The sequence below is a fragment of the Rhodamnia argentea genome, chromosome 2 (assembly GCF_020921035.1).
Source record: "Rhodamnia argentea isolate NSW1041297 chromosome 2, ASM2092103v1, whole genome shotgun sequence".
Lineage (NCBI taxonomy): Eukaryota > Viridiplantae > Streptophyta > Magnoliopsida > Myrtales > Myrtaceae > Rhodamnia > Rhodamnia argentea.
Genome location: NC_063151.1, coordinates 30,360,647 through 30,380,524, shown reverse-complemented (window position 1 = coordinate 30,380,524; position 19,878 = coordinate 30,360,647). Strand labels below are relative to the sequence as shown.

Below are 19,878 nucleotides of genomic sequence, written 5' to 3'. Positions count from 1 at the left end.
TGGAGAAAAAAATAGGGATTCATCTCCAGCCATGTTAATAAAATGAGAGCCTTTTTTTTTAGCCTTTAGAAAAAGGGAGTCGCGGACTGATGTTTCGACATCTAATGATCGACATTGTTATGCACGTTATTGTTCATGTGTATAGACAAGCCAAATGGATAGGAACGGACGTGCCTTCGACATCATCGCATGTTTCAATCCCTCCCATAATGCTCACTATTCACAGACCATTCACCGGACAGGATTCATAGCATTCGATGTAGACAAACTTTTGTAAAGCTGGCTTCTTAATCGATGGATGAATCTATAAAGCTAAACTTGTTGAGACGGCTCGACCCTTAGAATGCCAAATCTCAAAAGAATGGAAAGAAATTAGCACTAAAAACGCAAGTGTTCTTATGTAGTTCGGCCATCTATAGCACCGGACAAAAGGCAAACGCGTTCGGGGTCAGATCGGATCGAAGTGAAGCTCGAGGGTTCCAGTAAAGTAATTCCCCATCGTCAATACACTCTTTGGCGAAAAGAATGATACTTTCACGCCGAAAAGTGCGTGTCGAGCTTGTTCTTCCCCCTTCTTTTTTATCCCAAGATGGAATAAACTGACTCTTGCTAGTCAAATTTGCACCTGTATTATTCGTTTTGCAATCAAATCTACAATTAATGGCATCGTCCGAAAGATAATTATGGGATATATTTAAAAGTTTTACATAGACTTATTTATAATACAAGTACTCTCAAGTGACTTGCGCATGGTCAAAAGCCGGGACACACGTGCGTGTACCGAAAGCAGAAAAAGAAAGAAAGAAAGAATTAGAATCGATACAATTTTAGAAGATGAGGATATGTGCTATATGATAGATCAATTTAAGTTCTCTAATTTTTTTTGTTTTTTTGTTTGGCAATATGCCAGCCATTATTAGTCAAACTTTGACTTTATTCGTTTATTTATTTATTTATTTTTATTTTTTGTTGCAAGGTTGAAAGATGCTTTCTGTTTGTCTCATTTCAAAGGGGAATAGATGACTTAGGGGCGTGGCATTTGCTAAAAGAGAAGAGAAAAAAAGCCAAGAACAAAAAGGAAAGGAAAGAACTTTCCAAACGATAGAGAGGGCCTAAAGAGACATCCAGAAATTTATTCCTCACTCTATGCTCGCTGTCCTCAACTTGAATGCATAAAGAACACGTCGACTTTACAAACTTAGGATTTGGGCTTTCACACATTCCCTCTTCCCCACCTTTCGAAGCCACTAATTTTGGTGCAGGGCATTAAATAAATATTAAGTTCCAACCATAATCATCACACTCTTGGTTCGTAACTGCATAATGATCTTGGCTGGAAATCAATCAACAGAGGGGAATTCGAGATCATCTTGCATGATCCCCGCATTCCATAATGGTGGTGTTGATCGGTAATGAAGGAGGCCTCCCTATCTTTACGTCAAGATTTTCCCCCATAAAAAAGAGAAAGCGGAGATTTAAAAACAGGGGAGCGCAGAGCGAAACGCTTCATTCGCACTCCTGGTCTGAGAACAGAGGAATTTCTATTATATCCGTGTTAGTTTTAAGTTGCAGAAGAAGCAGAGAGCAATGGGGCTCTCCATTCATTCCCATTTTCTCCTCTCGGTCCTGCTTTTGTGTCTGGTGCATTCGCCCACCTTTGCCTTGAAAAAGGTAACGCTCGCTTTTTGCCTCGCTGTATGAAAAAATTTTAAGTTTTTATTGAACTTTTGCTGTTTTCAATCATGGAAGTCTTCAGTTTTGATAACCAATTCTTTTGGCAGAATGGATTATTTTCCTCATCTTTTATCTGGGTTTTGTTTTTTGTCTTCCCAAAATCTTTTCACGGGGTGCTTCTTTTGAATTCTAACCATATTGTCTCTCACTCCGCTTCTCAGTTTGATCATTTCTGGGCGTTAGCTTTTCAATATCCTCATTTTTTTCTACTTTCTTTGTGCTTTAGCCTTACATCGTGTACTTAGGATCTAATGCACGCGATCCAGGACTGACCGCAGCAGATATTGAAAGGGTCACCAATTCTCACTATGATTTACTGGGATCATGCTTGGGAAGGTATAGTTCGATTATGTTTCGCAAGCATGAAACTCGTTGTCTTTCTTCATTCCTATTAAAAATGTGATTTCTTTGTTCTGTACTTCCAACTTATTCGGACAGCAATGAGAAGGCTCAGGAGGCAATTTTCTATTCATACACTCACCATATCAACGGTTTCGCTGCGACTCTCGAAGAGGATGAAGCAGCAGAAATTGCCAGTGAGAGTTTGGCTATATTATTATGTGATTTTGATCTCTGTGTGATGAATTGGCCTGTGAAGCCAAGAGAACGCTGCTCTGTTTTCCTCTGTTCCATCTGCAAAATTCATCGTTTGTCTTTTGATGCAGAGAACCCAAATGTCTTATCTGTGTTCCTAAGCAAAGGAAGGAAATTGCACACAACAAGGTCATGGAATTTCTTGGGGCTAGAGAGAAATGGGGTGATTCATAAGAGTTCCATTCTGAGGAAGGCTAGGTTCGGTGAAGATACAATCATCGGCAACCTCGACACGGGTATCTTTCATTATATTTGGGATTGCAGAGTTGTTTTTTTTAATTCTACTATGGAATTGTTTTTTCTTTTCTTTTCCTTTGACTCAAATTGGTTAAATTACATTTATCATCATATCTCCGTTGACCCCTGAAATTGCTTTAGTTGCATGAGTTTTTGAAACCTGATTTGATGGCTGCACGTTTTCTCGAAAATTTTGGTTTCCTGATCATTTAATGTGTTCATGAAGCTGACCACAACAATTCTGCTACGTCAAGCGTTACTGTATCAGCATCTTCTGCGCACGGGTAAACGAAAGTGAGACCATCAAGCTTATTTGCTGATATCAGAGAAATTATAAGCTGACAAATCAAGAAAAATGTCCCTTGGTTATTATTTAACGAGAATCTAAAAAAAAATCTGGAGAATCAATGATTGAGAATTCTCCCAGGGATAAACTTTCTCTGTCATTTTCAGAAAAAGCATATGAAATGATTCATATTGTATTCGTGCTTTGCTAACTTTTCTTGGTTTTATCCACTAACTCAAAACCACTGATCTCATTGTCCTTTCAAAAGGGTTCACTACTTTTTCCATGGAAAAGCTTCAGGAATGGTGGTAGGGTCTCAGGATATGAATCTTGACTACTCACAGAATGATTTTGCTTCCTTTGTGCTTTCATACATGCATCACACTGTGACTTAGTCAAATGATTCCCTTTTTGACATTTTTGCAGCAGGAGATGCTTATGGTTTCTCCTTTTCTCCTCTTTCTTCTGCAGGTGTTTGGCCAGAATCGAAGAGCTTTAGCGATGAAGGGATGGGTCCTATTCCGGAAAAGTGGCGCGGAATCTGTCAGCAGGGCATAAAAGATGGATTTTCTTGCAACAGGTTTTATTCCTCCCAAATGGCCTCCTTTTCTTCTTTGCCCTCACTGAGTTTAATCCCAAGTTTTTCCACGGCTTAATAATCTTTTTTTTGCTTCGGTTGACTTGTTTGTGATGTGTTTTGCAGAATAATTTGTTACAATTCCACTCTTAGTTTTCACAGCAAAAGGAAGAAAAGTGTGTTTCCGCTGGTTTCATGAAAACTAGTGATCATACGAACACCAACAATTGCCACTACAGGCACTGGTTCATGAGAAAGATGGTGTGATCCTTACTTCAGAAAGTTTCAAAAAGATTTGAAGTTTTTAACAAAGCAGAACTTCAGTAGTTTTGTAAATTCACTAGAAAGGACGCGCCTTTGGAATTAGTACAGAAAAAAAAAAACGGTTCTCTTCTCAGCCATATCAAGTTGCAAAAAGTACACAAACCTATGTCTTTTTCAACTGTATTAATTGAAGTGCTAGCCCCTTGATCTGCTCAGCTATTTTATGTCCACTTATAAGGTGCAATGGGCAACCCGCCTAGGGACTTCTGGTCTAGTTTGTTTATGGTTTGGAAAGCTACGACATTGACTTTTTGCATCTTTCAAGATGGATGGAGGCTTTGCTTCATCAGGAGATCATCCATGTTTCCTGTTCCCTCTTGCATTAATGTTGTTCACATGGCTGATATTGCTTGTGGAAGCAAGCTCGTGATTCTGTGTCACTGTTGTGATGTGATTGTTACTACCCTCATCTTCTGGACATTGTTTAATCTGCTGAAGTTCGCTCTCTTTGTCGGATTTTACAACCCCGCAATAGATGACCTCTCTCCTTTCGCGGGTTTTTATCATAGAAAGGTCATGTTTCTCTTGAAACCTTAGCGCTTCTTTCCCTTATTTTTAAGGCTTTTGCTTACAGCCCTAGGTATTCTTTATTTCCTGTATGCACTTGTCGTCACGATTATTAACTTCGCGATATTAGACTTTAAAAGATCAAAATATGAAGTAATGAACCTTGAACAATTGTTTCATGTGACCTTCACAACTTAGTAAATCCAATCTCTCTTTTCTCTGTAATAAGGAAGCTGATAGGAGCGAGGTACTTCAACAAAGGATATGCTGCATATGCCGGACATCATCTTAACTACACATTCCACACTGCACGGGATCATGAGGGCCACGGTTCCCATACTCTGTCGACAGCGGGAGGAAGCTTTGTCCCAGGAGCGAGTGTTTTTGGGAATGGCAATGGAACAGCTCAGGGAGGATCTCCCAGGGCCCGTGTTGTGGCGTACAAAGTATGCTGGCCGCCAATCGATCAGCATGAGTGCTTTGACGCGGACATCTTGGCAGGATTTGATGCTGCGATAAGCGATGGCGTCGATGTTCTATCGGTGTCTTTAGGCGGGGATCCAGGCGAGTTTTTCATGGATGGAATTGCCATTGGATCCTTCCATGCAGCTAGGAACGGGATTCTTGTGGTTTCTTCTGCCGGCAACTCCGGGCCCCAATTGGGGACCGTGTCTAATGTTGCTCCATGGATGATCACTGTTGCTGCAAGCACGATTGACCGGGAATTCACGACGTATGTTGCTCTTGGAGACAAGCAGCACCTAAAGGTATTAAGTCCTTGTAATTTAGACAGTTGTGCTTTTTCTTGATACTAACTTGGTACTGAATTTATGAATTTTTTGGAAGGGCTCGAGCCTTTCGGCCAATGGGTTGCCATCCAATAAATTCTATCCACTAATCAGCAGTGCAGATGCGAAGGCTGAAAATGTGTCGGCCACAGATGCGTGAGTTTAATCTGCTGATATTTTTTGAACTGTTCTATTCTTCTCAGTCGATCCTCTTCTGTATAGTACATTTCACTTTCATAAACCCTTTTCAGGAAATTCTGAGTATTGCTTGAACTGTTGCAGTTTGCTCTGCAAGGCCGGAACCCTCGACCGCAGCAAGGTGAAGGGGAAGATCTTGGCATGCCTTCGAGGTGATAATGCGAGAGTCGACAAGGGCCATCAAGCTGCGCTCGCAGGTGCTGTTGGGATGGTTTTGGCTAACGATGAAGCAAGTGGAAATGAAATCATTGCTGATGCTCATGTTCTTCCTGCTGCTCACATTTCTTTCGTGGATGGGCACGTTCTCTTCGCTTACATCAACTCCACAAAGTAAATTTTCTAAGCAGTTCCTTCTTTTTTATCCGCCTGCTCGCAACCATCTTTCCAGGTTCATCCCACTTTTCTTGAGGATTCTCGAGTTCTTATATATGCATTTACTTCTTCGTGCGCATTCGTGCACGTATCTGTCTCATTTAGGAATCCAATGGCTTACATGACTGATGTGAAGACAATGTTGAACACGACACCTGCTCCATTCATGGCTTCCTTCTCATCCAGAGGACCAAACACCGTCGAGCCGGCAATCCTTAAGGTATAGCAATGAGATTCGCTGATTACGTTTCTTATGGCATCTATGCTCGTTTTGGTTAATCCACTACCCTTTTTTAACTGTCAAGTGCTATGCCAATAGATCTAATTGTCTTTGATGTACTTCAGCCCGATATAACTGCACCGGGAGTGAACATCATTGCGGCTTATACAATGGCAGTTGGTCCGACAGGTCAAGATTTCGACAAGCGTAAAACGCCTTTCAATGCAGAATCCGGCACCTCCATGTCCTGTCCTCATGTGTCCGGCATCGTTGGTCTCCTCAAAACCCTCTATCCCAGTTGGAGTCCTGCCATGATTCGATCGGCAATCATGACAACCGGTAATGTATCTTCATGTGTTCTCTCTTTGAGTTCTTTTCCTATTATGATACCAGCAAGCTGGATTCTTACTTCTTTGTTGTGTCTTTGATTGTAACTTTAACCAACTCACAGCAAGAACACGAGACAACAAGGCAGAGCAGATGCTCGATTCATCTTTTGTCAAGGCTACGCCATTTTCCTACGGTGCTGGACACATCCGGCCAAACCGTGCGATGGACCCTGGTCTCGTGTATGACTTGACGGCCAACGACTACTTGGATTTCCTATGCGCCCGAGGCTACAACGAATCCCAACTGAGATTATTCACCAATGAGACTCCCAAATGCTCCAAACATTTCAATACGGCGGATATGAACTACCCTTCCATCACCGTCCCAGATCTCAACGGCACCGTGGTGGTCGCAAGAAGGGTGAGGAATGTGGGCACCCCTGGCACGTATCATGCACGCGTTAAGGCGCCAGCAGGAGTGTCGGTCTCCGTCCAACCGCAGAGCCTGGTGTTCCGAAGGCGTGATGAAGAGAAGGAATTCAAGGTGGTGTTGAAACCTAATGTTGCCGGCAAGCCCGTTGATTCTGTGTTTGGACGGTTGATCTGGTCTGATGGAGTGCACTATGTGAGGAGTCCTCTGGTTGTGAAGCACCAGTAACCAGGACAACTACATAGGCTCTGATGGTTCTAGACTTTCACCTTTCTCATTGGGGTAGAGAAATTTCTCAGGGATTATGATTTTTGTTTCCCTTTCTATCAAGTGGGAACAAAGAATTTCGTTTAATTGGGGGAGAAAAATGGAATTTGTTTTGTGTATTGATAAGTTCACTGGCTAATAAAAAGGAAGTAAGGATCCAGATCAAGAAAACAGGGGAACCAAGCCCGTTGATCATGCTCTGTTTTGTTGCATTATTTCTGCCCTTGAAGCCAAACCCAAACAGATTCAAGAAATATAACTGGGTGTCAAAAAATTTTACGCACGCATTTCCAATTCGCAAACTATCCTATTTCGGTCAGCAAGTCTGTATTAACAAAATTATTCAGTATGAATAAGCAGAGGCATTAATGGAAATGGGTATTCAAAATCTGCATTGCTTGTCGCTGAATCATATCTCTCCAATTGGTAGAAGACACTATGCAATGAAGGAAAAAAAAAAAACAGAGACTGGATTTCTGCAACCATTTCCTAAAACGAGTAGATGCCAGTAGGGTAGATGATCAGAAGGAGTTCATCAATGGACTTTCCATCTCTCGTGAGCTAATCCAACAAGTCAAAGATGCTGTCAGCATGTGAAGTATTTATCAAGATGAAAACTTTAACAGTCCAGTTTGACTTAAACGTCCTGTAAAATCATCAGTGAGCTCGATCGAGATCAGACACATCAATCAGGAAATGAAAACTATGAACTGTATAATTTTTTTACAATTTGTATCTTCCCGAGCAGCCCATCCCAGTAGCTTCAGACAATCCATGCTCCATCTCCATTTCCTCCTCTTCTCTCATCCTCTCGACTCATTTTCGGATCTTTGGTTTCATTCCTGACTAATGTATAGAGAGAGACTCATCGACACCTAGCTAATGAGATTTCTATCTTGACCCTTTTGGGGGTTGGATGGACCAATTAGCATAACTCCGTTTGGTTAGGCTCCTGAGAAAAGTTGTTTGAAAAAATATAAAAGACTATTGGTTAAAGAGATTTTTCGAAATGCAAATAATATTTTGAAGTGCAACTTTAAAATGCATAGGGAAGCAACTTTAATTTGAACAGTATTTGGAAAGCAACTTTAATTTGAACAGTATTTGGAAAAATCACACTTCTAAAGGACTTTCTCTTTTTTCTATTAAAAAAAAAATGAACTCAAACCTTTCAGCAGCTCCAGTGAAGGGCTCAAGCAGTAAGCGCGTTAGATTTGGCACCGGCGACCATCACGCGGCCCTCGATGACCCATGACGAGGGTCGTTTGAGGTCACACGAAGTCGGTGAGGGGTCGCGAGCGATTAGATTTGGCATCGCCGGTGACGTTGCACGGTGGAAAAAATTGAGGGCATTCACATAATTTTGAAAATTTAGAGGGGGCAAAATTAGAAGAAGAATATATATTAGCATTCCCGGAGATACTAAAGTACAAAGCTCCTAGGGCGTTGCCTTGTGGAATTTAAATGACTTTGGAAATGTAATTGTATCTCTAAAAAGAAAAAAATATCACATGATATTTACATTTGTTCAATGGACTTTTTATCCTAAGGAGCTTTGCTAAAGTGTTTGTCAAACACACGCTCACCCCTTCAATTTTCCTTTTCAAAATCACGGGAGTGTTGAAATTTATCATCCATTCGACTAATTTTCAAACACGTCCAAGTCAGTGGTGTTCATGTGTATAAATTAAGTTATAAAAAATTTTACATTTGAGTTCATCCGATCAATTTTGACCGAAGCAGTTAACATGAATGACAACCGTCTTACGTGGCATGGTCGGCATTAATGTGGATAATTTTTAATAAATTTATTATTATTTTTTGAATTTTTTTTTCTTTCAAGTGGCCGGTAAGGGTCGCTGGGCCCTCACCGACCGCTGGTGAGACCACCTCGCTCCGATCCGGGCACACTTGCCTTGCTCGTGGACGACAAGGCTAGCCTTGCCCACAACCCAGGAAGGGCATCGCGGCCCTCACCCATGGCCGATTGGGCCAGACAAAAAAAAAACAAAGAAAAGAACAAAAAAGAAAAGAAAATTAAAATTTACTAAAAGTTAAAAAAATAAAATATTATAAATAGATTAAAAATTATTTACGTCTAGACACTCTAGCGTCATGCCATATTCTATGGTGGCGGGGAGCTATTAGGCCTTAGGGGGCATGATGTCCTCGTATATTTGCAACCGTTGGATCAATGATATTGTGATAGTCGAAGCGGTAGTTGACCGGTCAAAAAGGCGGACAAACAAAGAATACATAGAAAGCACCTCAATTAACAGAAGAACAGGAATGAAATAGTAGAGAGAGCTTCATTTCAAAACGCAAACAACAAACGAAAGGAGGAAAACGGGGATAATTACACTATTAATGTCATAACTTTTATACGGCGTTCACTTGAATACTATAATTTTCAAAACGTTCATTTAAGTGCAATAACTTTCAAAAATCATTCACTAAAGTGTCATCGCCGACGTGGATGTCGAAAAGCTAACATGGCACACCGGAAAGCTGACGTGACACGCCGAAAAAGCTGACGTGGACGTCGAAAAAGTTGATGTAACACTTAAGTGAAATTTTTTTTGAAAGTTATAGAACTCAAGTGAACAATTTTTGAAAGTTATGACACTCAAGTAAGCGTCGTGCATAAGTTATGGCACTCACGGTGTACTTATTTCAAGAAAACGGAAGCATAACCTTACGTGTACATGCCTAGAAAATCTCATCAAGCCGGATTAACTTTGTTTCACGGCACCCAATAAGGATTCCAACTCTTTCATCATTTAATTGAAGTAGTTTTCGAAGTTAGGTCATTGTTTCAAAATTATGTGCATTTTGAACTGCACGGTTCTATTCAGGAATTGTTAAGCTGTGGAATTGTAGTGGAATTGATAGTTTAGGATGTTATGAAGTCGTGGGGTTTGACAGAAATTGATTTGAAAATACGGTTTGATCAAAATGAACTTTTGAAATTTCAAGTGCGAGCTCCATGTTTAAGACAGCTTTGAATATCCACTTTGAGCACACATAATAAAAATGTGGATTGTACATTTACTTCTCTTTGATCATTTGTTGTTAATTTTTTTTTCTTTTGGTTGAAACCCTTCATATATCATGATAATAGTTGAGAGTTATATCTTTCGAATTTAGCAAATTCTAAATAACTGCTTAACAAAACAAAAGCCATAAAGCAAACAAAGCACAATCTGCAGCTAGCAGCACACTCCCATCTCTCCAGAACAAATCTAACAATGTAAAACATCGGCGGCCGATTACAAGATTCAGTGATGAGCATACGCCGAAATCTCTCACTTCATTTGCAATGGCTTGCAATGTGCGTCTAGGTTTGACGTGCTCATAATTATTGCCATGCAGAGACACCAACATCTATATGTTGAAAGAATACAAATCAAATACCTGTAGGAAACTCCCGGATATATATATATCTAGATCTAGTTTGGGAGAGTAAAACCCTCAAATTTGACCTAATTTTAAATCAATAAAGAAGAACAGCCTAATCTCAAAGAGGTTATGGAGCCATGTCACGAGCATCCTACTCGATTATCGATCGAATGGATGGCCGAACCGATCTCCACGTTCACCCAAAATTAGATGCATAAATTTATTCACCACCACAAAATGAAAGATTCAAAGGGGAAAGAGAGAAATAATCCCTCTCTCTTTGATAAGCTTGGCGGCTGCTTTTTCCAAGGGATGGGGGAAGGAGGAGGAAACGCCTCATTTGTGAATAATTTGAGAAGCATTTTAAAAAGTTATTGTCAAATTTATATGCATAACTTTGCATATTTGGCCTACAAAATAAACTCTCAAATGATTCAAATGCTTACGAAAGTTATTTTGACTGATGAGCTGATTTATGAAAAGGTACATGTTTTGATTTGGTGTAATGCATTCTGATTTATGATATGGATTATGGATTAGTTTTGTGAATTTTTGGAGGATGATGATTTAATGCTCATTATCGCTATGAACCCGATTCGGGGTTTTTAGGCATGCATATTCGTTTCAAGATATTCTTCTAGGCCGAGCCACTCTAATTGATAATAGATGGGGACCTAGCTGGGGGAATCTCGATCGCCTTGTGACTCGGCATTATCTTGTTACCATGGTTGGATATTGAGCAATAGATTGGTCGACGGAATAGACCATTTACGTTTGATTTGATAGAGATTTTACCACTGATGTTTGGTTTTTAAAGTTTTGTTGAAATGGAACAACTCATATTTGATTTGGCACGTATTTTATAGCTTGTGTTTGGTTTATGAGTTTTTGGTATTGCTTTATATATGTGCCTAGTGGATGCTCGATTTGCTTAAAAGAAAAATACCATCATTGAATTGTGGTTATACCATCATTGAGTTGTGGTTGTTCATACTAGGGGTGATCGGTTTCAAGATAAAATTAAGAACCGCCTGCTAGGGACCCGTGAACCACCCGCTCGTTCTATGGACCTACCCGAGAACCGAACAACCAGTCCAATCCGATTCTCGGATGGGTCCATGAAATCGGTCCTATCGAGTACCGAACACCAACATTAATTAAAAAAGACTATACGCGAGTGAACCAATGCAACCATTTCCATGGGATAAAGAGACGGCATGAGTATCCGGCTTCGGACCATTACATCACAGTTCGCCCAAAAAGATAATGAATTGAAATCTGCAATGTTTAGCACTAAAAGTTCAAACCGGAGCTTGGTGAGGTTAGTGACTCAATTAACAACTTAACATCATCAAACTAAGTTTAGAAAACAGCGCACTCAAATCCTTCGCCCTTCTAAATACACGATTGGTCACGTGATTGAGAGAAATAGTTAGAATTTAAAAAGAAAAATATGTATGTACATTATATAAATAGGTTCGGTCCGGTTGATCCAGGTGGGTGGTTCCCACCAGGAACCGGGAACCGGATCGGTACCAATTGGTTCCAACAAATTGAAATTGAGAACCAGATCGGTATCCGGTGAGAATCACCCAAAATCAACCGATTGGGTACGGTCTAGTCCAGTTTGGGTGGATCCCGATTTTTTTGCTCACCCTAGTTCATACCATTCATCTTAAATGTTTTTCAGGTTCCGCAGCTATTGGCAGGCAAATAAAGTGTTTGCGTCATTGGCAGGATTAGTGGAATTTTTTGTATGAGTTGTATCTGACTGAGATGAGTTTGCTGGATTAAGTTGTTAGTTTGGAGATATACGTATTCTTTTATATGACTCAAATATAATTACTGACTTGCTATTTTATCATACATAAAACAGATTGTTAGTTTATATTTGAGGCTACATCTTTCGAATGGAAGGATCGCTGTGTCATCTACTATTTTTTTCACTGGAGTAAAGTTGTGACAATATTTTGTCATAGTACCCAGCAGGTGCTGGTGTCCTTCATTTGTCACATCGTCAGAAGACCAATTAATATTCATTTTCTTCTTATCCCCTTCTTTCTATTTCGAGTTAGACAAAGGCCAGAATGCCTAGCCCTTTCATTTTCGGGCCGAAGTGACAAAGTAGTCTTAACACTTCTAACGTCAATGAAAATTTGGATAGCGAATACTCTCGAAACACGTGTTTGTATCAATTGTCTTGAAGATGAAACTTTCTTAATAAAGCATGCTTGACATATATCCTAAGGTCGCTCCACCATAGGACCCTAATGTTAATACTCGCAAAAACAAATGGTAAGTATAATGAAAATTTGACAGATTACAGAATTTTTAATGAATAGAAATACCCGGTTGGTCCGTGAAGAGTCCCCAACTCAGCTAACCGGTCAATGATCATACACCTAGGGCACTCAATCCTAATCCAGCTCAATGATCATAACCCTAAGTAAGTTCTTCTATTCTTTATTGGGAACAGAATATATTTGTTGGAATGGAATATGTATGACATATCATTCTCAAACAGAAACGATTCTGTTCATATTTGACGCATGCATATTGTGCATAGAATAAAAAGGAAAAGAAAACCGCGGCCGAACCCATTCCCAATAGACCCTGAAATAGGTAGGCTTGATTTCGATGGCAACATGGTCGGTTTCTAATTCCAAAAACTATGAATTGACTATGATAGTGTTGGTTCCAGATTTCAACGCTGAAGTTTACCCATACTAGAATCGACCATCCCTATCATTTTAGCGCACAAGTCTTGGTCAATACTAGGTCCACACTAAAAAGGGCCACAAACCTATTTATGCATTAAAAGTACTTAGTACAACAAGTAAAGAAAGAAGGAATCATAATTGATACTACTTTAGAAGATGAAGATCGACGGGATTAGGGCGGGGATCCTTTAATCATTTTGAATTACTATTTTTGTTGTTTGGCAATATGCCAATCACCATTCATCAAACTTTCACTTAATTGGTCTATTTTCTTTGCAAAGATAAAAAAAAGTCAAGGTTGAAAGATGCTTTCTATTTTGCTTTTTCTTTAATGCTCGCTGTTCTCAACTTGCATGCAATGCATAAGATCACATCAACTTTACAAAAGTTGGATTCGTCTCGCATTCCCTCTTCCCCCTTTTGAAGCCACTAAAGTTTGGTGAGAGAAATTTTCAATGTCAAATTTCCAACCGTAAGCATACTCACGATTCATAACTGCAGAATGATCTCGAGGGAAATTTGATATCCTTTTGCATAATCCACGTTATGCTGATTGATGGGAGAAACAATAATAACACAAACAATATCGGATTAGCGCAACGGAACAAGACAATATCTCAATAATATGAATACCAAATTACCAATCACCCATGAACACAAGGCAATTTTACTTAGAAAATCTCGTCGGCATGAGGAGATCAAAAACCACGGGTACGGAGTTCCACCTAAAATATTCACTATCAACAAAATTGGGTGAACAAAGTTCTTCTCTAGTTAATACTAGAGGTATTTCGACCAAAACAAATACTAGAGGTACATAGTAGCAACAACATCAAGAAGACCGTTATTGATTTTACACATAAAGTTCACAAGACATCAAGGATAAATCTCATCGAAACGCAGGTTCAGTTCAACCCGCAGAAAACCTAATGTAGAGAGTACGAATCAACTTCCGATCGTAAAAAATCGAACGGCGCCCTCTTTTTCAGATTTTCTGCTCTCTTTCTCTATTGCTATTGCATCTAAAAAAACATTCTTTGCGACTACAACATAACAGTGAGAAACCCTATTTTTCCATGTGGATTATCATATGGGCTCGAGCTTTTGGACTTGCAATTCATTGAGGTTCCTCCACATGGTAGTGAACCCAACCAACATGGTCGTGAAGGAGGTTTCACTGTTTTTGCTGTCAAGCAATTTGTTTGCTAACATAAAAAAAGTGAAAGCAGAGCAAAAAGCTTCACATGCACTTCTCGCCTGAAAACAGAGGAAACTATATTGTATTCGAGTTTGTTTTAAGTTGCAGAAGAAGCAGAGAGCAATGGAGCTCTCCTTTCGTTGCCAGTTTCTCCTCTCAGTCCGGCTTTTGTGTCCGGTGCGTTCACCCGCCTTCGCCTTGAAAATGGTAATGCTCACATTTTGCCTTGTTGTATGCAGAAAATAAGATTCTTTGAATTTGTGCTGTTTCCAATCATGGAAGTCTTCAGTTTTGATCACCACTTGTTTTGGCAGAATGGTTTATTCTTCTCATCTGTTATCTGGGTTTTTTTCTCCAAAATCTTTTTCTGTGGTACTTCCTTTGAATTCCAACCATTTTGTCTCACTCTGCTTCCCAGTTTGATCATTTCAGGGCGTTTGCTTTTCGATGGCCTCATTTTTTCTCCTCTCTTTGTGCTTTAGCCTTACATCGTGTACTTAGGATCTCATGCACACGGTCCAGAACCGACCGCAGCAGATATTGAAGGTGTCGCCAATTCTCATTATGATTTACTCGGATCGTACTTGGGAAGGTATAATTCGAATTTATACTTCACAAGCATGAAACTGTAGTTTATCTTCATTACTAGTAAGATGAGATATCTTTGTTCTGTACTTCAACTTCTTTAGACAGCAACGAGAAGGCACGGGAGGCAATTTTCTATTCATACGCTCATCACGTCAATGGTTTCGCTGCGATGGTCGAAGAGGATGAGGCGGTAGAACCCGCAAGTTGAGAGTTCGGTTATATTACTATGTGATTTTGATTTACATGCTGGACGAATTGGTCTGTGAAGCCAAGAGAATGCTGCTCTGTTTTCTTCTGCTTCATCAGCAAAATTTGTTGCTCATCTTTCGATGCAGAGCACCCAGATGTCTTGTCTGTGCTCCAAAGCAAAGGAAGGAAATTGCACACAAGAAGTTCATGGCATTTCCTGGGGCTAGAGAGAATGGGGTGATTCATCAGAGTTCCATCTTGAGGAAGGCTAGGTTTGGTGAAGATACAATTATCGGCAACCTCGACACCAGTATCTGTCATCATGTTTGGAATTTCGGATTTTTTTTTCTTCAATTCCACTACGGCAATTTTTTTCTTTCTTTTCTTTTTTGGCTCAAATTGATTTGATTAAATTCTTCATCATATCTCGGTAGACCCCTGGAATTGCTCTAGTTGCACGAGTTTTCTAGAGCCTGAGTGAATGGTGGTAGGGTCTAGGGGTGTGCATGGTCCGGGCCGGTCCGGTCCCGGCATGGAACCGGGGTCCGGGCCGGTCCGGTCCCGGCATGGAACCGGGGACCGGACCGTAGTCCCGGTCCCCATATTTTCGGGACCAAGGACCGGACCGGGACCAGCGGTCCGGGTCCGGGCCGGTCCCGGTCCGGTCTCGGTCCCGGCCCAGAGGGACCGCTAACTATTGAAAATCTAGTCAACTTAATAAACTATGCCATGGAAAAAACATAGCGACTCGCTATGACTTTTATGATCGACGAACTTGACCAAAATATTTGAATTCAATACCAAATCAAGCCATTACATGATAAAAACATCACCAACCGCACTCAAAAAAACCCACAGAGAGAAAAGATGACCAAAAACAAGATGGAAAATAAGACTAAAAAGAGAGTTTTGAGGAGGAGAGTGCGACCGTGCAAGGTTGGGAAAAAAAATGGGCAATGGACTTTTATTATTCTGTTTTGTTTTCAATTTTTTTTTTGTAATTGTATAGATTTATATATAAATAATTATATATTATTGGCGGTCCGGTCCCAATACAAGAAACCCGAGGACTGGACCGCCCAGTCACCGGTCCCATTTATTGGGACCGGGGACCGGACCATCCACCTCAAGGACCGGACCAACCCGGCCGGTCCCGGGTTGGTCCGGGCGGGTCCGGTCCAGTTTGCACACCCCTAGTAGGGTCTCAGTATATGAATCTTGACTATTCGCAAAATGATTTTGCTTCTTTTGTATGCATAATACATGCATCACACTGTGACAATGGTTTCTTTTTTGGAATTCTGCAGGAGATGCTTATGGTTTCTCTTTTCTATTTTTCTACAGGTGTTTGGCCAGAATCGAAGAGCATTAGCGACGGAAGGGATGGGTCCGATCCTGGGAAAGTGGCGCGGAATCTGTCAGCGGGGCATAAAGATGGATTTTCTTGCAACAGGTTATATTCCTCCCAAATATTTCCCTCTTTTCTTTGCCTCTCTCTGAGCTTAATTCCAAGTGTTTCCACGGGCTCATGTATGCATCTTTTTTCATTTGACTTGTTTGTCATGTGCTTTCAGAATAGTTCTTCACGATTCCTTTCTTCTTTTTAACAGCAGAAAGGAGAAAAAGGGCATTTCTGCTGGTTTAATGAAAACTAGCGTTCATGTATCTACACCAACAATTGCTTGTTGAATCGCAAGCTGAAGTTTTTACTCTGACGAGCTTTTTAACCCTGCAAGAAATTACACTGGAGCTTCTGATTTTACTTACTTTCAAGCTTTCCCTTGCACCCCTGGAAATTCTATATTTTCTCTAGAAGTTCTTCTTTCATGTCATGATGACCAATTTTGCCATACTAGACTGTGAAACCTCAAAATTAAAAAGAAATGAACCTACCTAAACAATTGTCAAGTGTCTTTCCGACATAGTGAATCCAATCTCTCATTCCTCTGTACTAAGGAAGCTGATCGGAGCGAGGTACTTCAACAAAGGATATGCCGCATATGCTGGACTTTTGAACTACACTTTCTATACGGCACGGGATCATCATGGTCATGGTTCCCACACTCTATCTACAGCAGGAGGAAGCTTGGTCCCCGGAGCAAGTGTTTTTGGCTATGGCAATGGAACAGCTAAGGGAGGATCTCCAAAGGCCCGTGTTGTGGCTTGCAAAGTGTGCTGGCCTGACTGCTCTGACGCTGACATATTGGCAGGCTTCGATGCTGTGATAAGCGATGGCGTCAATGTCCTATCGGTCTCTCTGGGCAATGATCCAGCCGAGTTTTCATGGATGGAATTGTCATTGGATCATTCCACGCAGCTAGGAATGGGATTGGGGTGGTTTCTTCCGCCGGCAACTCGGGGCCCCAACCAGGGACAGTGCTTAATCTTGCCCCGTCGATGATCACTGTCGCTGCGAGCACAATCAACCGGGAATTCACGACGTTCGTTGCTCTTGGAAACAAGCAGCATTTAAAGGTATAAGACACCTGGATTTTCTTTCTAAATATCAGCTTCTTTTCATCTTCGGTTAGTAAGTCCTTGGAGTTTAAACAGTCATGCTTTTTCTTGATGCTGACTTATAATGTTTCTGAAAGGGATCGAGCCTTTCGGCCAATGGGTGCCATCGAATAAGTTCTATCCACTAATCAGGGGTGCGGATGCAGGGGCTGAAAATGTGTCGGTCGCAGAACCGTGAGTTTAATCTGCGGATACTATTCCCCAATGATCTCTACTTCTCAGTCATATCCACTGCTGTACAGTCCCTTTTCGCTTTTCATAAACCAAGACACGAATTCTGAGTATTGCTTGAATTGTTCACAAGTTGCTCTGCAAAGCTGGAACCCTCGACTGCAAGAAGGTGAAGGGAAAGATCTTGGCTTGCGTTCGCGGTGAGAACAAGAGAGTCAAGGTGGATCAACAAGCTGCGCTTGCAGGTGCTCTTGGGATGGTTTTGGCTAAAGATGAAGCGAGCGGAAATGATGTTGTGGCTGACGCTCATATTCTTCCTGCTGCTCACATCTCTTTCGTGGATGGGAAAGTTCTCTTCGCTTACATCAAATCGATGAAGTAAATTTTCTAAGCAGTTCCTTTTTGTTTTTTCGCCGGCTTACATGTGATTTTACTTCTCCGTGCGCGCCTCTGTATCATTTAGGAATCCTATGGCTTACATTACTGTGTGAAGACAATGTTAAACACGACACCTGCTCCATTTATGGCTTCCTTCTCATCCAGGGGACCAAACCGTTGAGCCAGCAATCCTTAAGGTATATTACTGAGATTTCTGAAGGCGTCTCTGTACTTTTTGGTTGATCAACTAATGTCAACTCCCATGCCAAAACTCCTAATCGTCGTTGATGTACTTCAGCCCGATATAACAGCACCAGGATTGAACATCATTGCTGCTTATATGCTGGCAGTCGGTCTGGCAGGTCAAGATTTCGACAAGCATAAAACACCTTTCAATGTAGAGTTGGGCACCTCAATGTCCTGTCCTCATGGCCGGCATCGTGGGTCTCCTGAAAACCCTCTATCCCAGTCGGAGTCCAGCGGCGATACAATCAGCAATCATGACAACAGGTAGTACATCTTCACATGTTCTTTCTTTTAGTTCCTTCACTATTATGCTGACACCAGACAAATTCTTACTTCATTGCTGTGTTTTTCATTGTAACTTTCACCATTACACAGCAAGAACACAAGACAAGAAGGTAGAGCCAGTGCTTGATGCATCTTTTGCCGAGGCAACTACATTTTCCTACGGTGCTGGACACATCCGGCCAAATCGGGCCATGAACCCCGGTCTCGTGTATGACTTGACGGCAAACGACTCCTCGGACTTCCTATGCGCCCGAGGCTACAGCGAATCCCAACTGAGACTACTCACCAATGAGACTCGTAGATGCCCCAAACATTTTAAGACGGCAGATGCTAATTGGGGAAAAAAAATACACAAAGACTAGATTTTTCACAACTAATTTCTAAAAGCAAGAAAAACCAGTAGGGTAGATGATCTGGAGGAGTTCATCCAACCGACTTTTCATTCTCTCGTGAGCTAATCCACAAGTCAAAAGATGCTGTCAGCATCTGAAGTAATCATCAAGATCTAAACTTTAAGGTGGCTGAACCTGAACCGCTGTCCCAATTTACCTCAACGTCCTGCAAATTCAATCTGTTAGCTATGCGTAAAATCCGTAGAAGAAACAAAAGAAACATGAGGAACTATGAACCCTACATTGCAGAACCAGCTCGATCTAAGATCAGATCAAACACATCGAAATCAGGACAAACATAATGGGTAAATCACCAACCAGATAAGCTGGCTACAGACAATCCAGGCTCCATCTGCATTTCCATTTCCTCCTGGTATCTCATCCTCTCGACTCATTTTCGGATCTTTGGTTTCATTCCACTTTATATAACGAGAGAGGGAGAGCTTTATCAACACCTACCTAATGTTCTTGCCTTAGGCATTCGAAGAGATTTCCATACCCTTTGGTAATTTGGGTGAACCAACCTAGCACAAAGTCACCATCCCCACTCTAGTTTTCCCTTTAAGAATCACATAATTCTTGAGACAAGAGAACTACATAAAAATGCCAAAAGTTATTTCTGGCGCTCACTCTAATTTCAAAAGTTTCTTTTGAATCACTTGTGCTAATTTTTTAAAAAATGATCATTTTAAGTACCAACTACGATATGCTTGATCGGAAATACGAAATAGCCTTTTTTTTTTATTAATATCTGCAGCCGACGTGGCTTGCCGGAGGTCTAATCAGCATCTAAGACATAAAACAACGTCATTTAATGCATTTCTCCAAGTTTTTCTTTATTTTTTTTTCCTTTTTTATCTTTTTTCTTCCTTCTTCCTCTAGCCACCAATTAGCTAGAGGGAGGACGGCGAGATCGGCCTTACGGCGAGATC

The 19,878-nt window shown here is 40.9% G+C and overlaps 1 protein-coding gene and 1 pseudogene across 3 annotated transcripts; both read left to right on the top strand.

The window, feature by feature from the left end:
* The first annotated feature begins 1,284 nt into the window (after positions 1–1,284).
* LOC115756282 (subtilisin-like protease SBT5.4) lies at positions 1,285–19,474 on the top strand. Of its 3 annotated transcripts, none has more exons than XM_030696128.2 (12): positions 1,285–1,671; positions 1,961–2,070; positions 2,173–2,270; positions 2,400–2,564; positions 3,323–3,431; positions 4,489–5,026; positions 5,106–5,203; positions 5,330–5,575; positions 5,723–5,837; positions 5,963–6,176; positions 6,289–6,830; positions 19,061–19,474. In XM_030696128.2, exons 1-11 carry the CDS (start codon positions 1,588–1,590, stop codon positions 6,822–6,824), a joined length of 2,313 nt encoding a protein of 770 aa, XP_030551988.1. In that variant the 5' UTR covers positions 1,285–1,587; the 3' UTR covers positions 6,825–6,830; positions 19,061–19,474. The 3 variants fall into 3 exon arrangements, 2 of the variants coding, with proteins under 2 accessions (XP_030551988.1, XP_030551913.1); XR_004017217.2 differs by lacking the exon at positions 19,061–19,474 and adding an exon at positions 6,939–7,034 and having other exon boundaries at positions 1,287–1,671; positions 6,289–6,896; XM_030696053.2 differs by lacking the exon at positions 19,061–19,474 and having other exon boundaries at positions 1,287–1,671; positions 6,289–7,034.
* On the top strand, positions 14,162–18,916 carry LOC115736079 (annotated as a pseudogene).
* Positions 19,475–19,878: the final 404 nt, after the last annotated feature.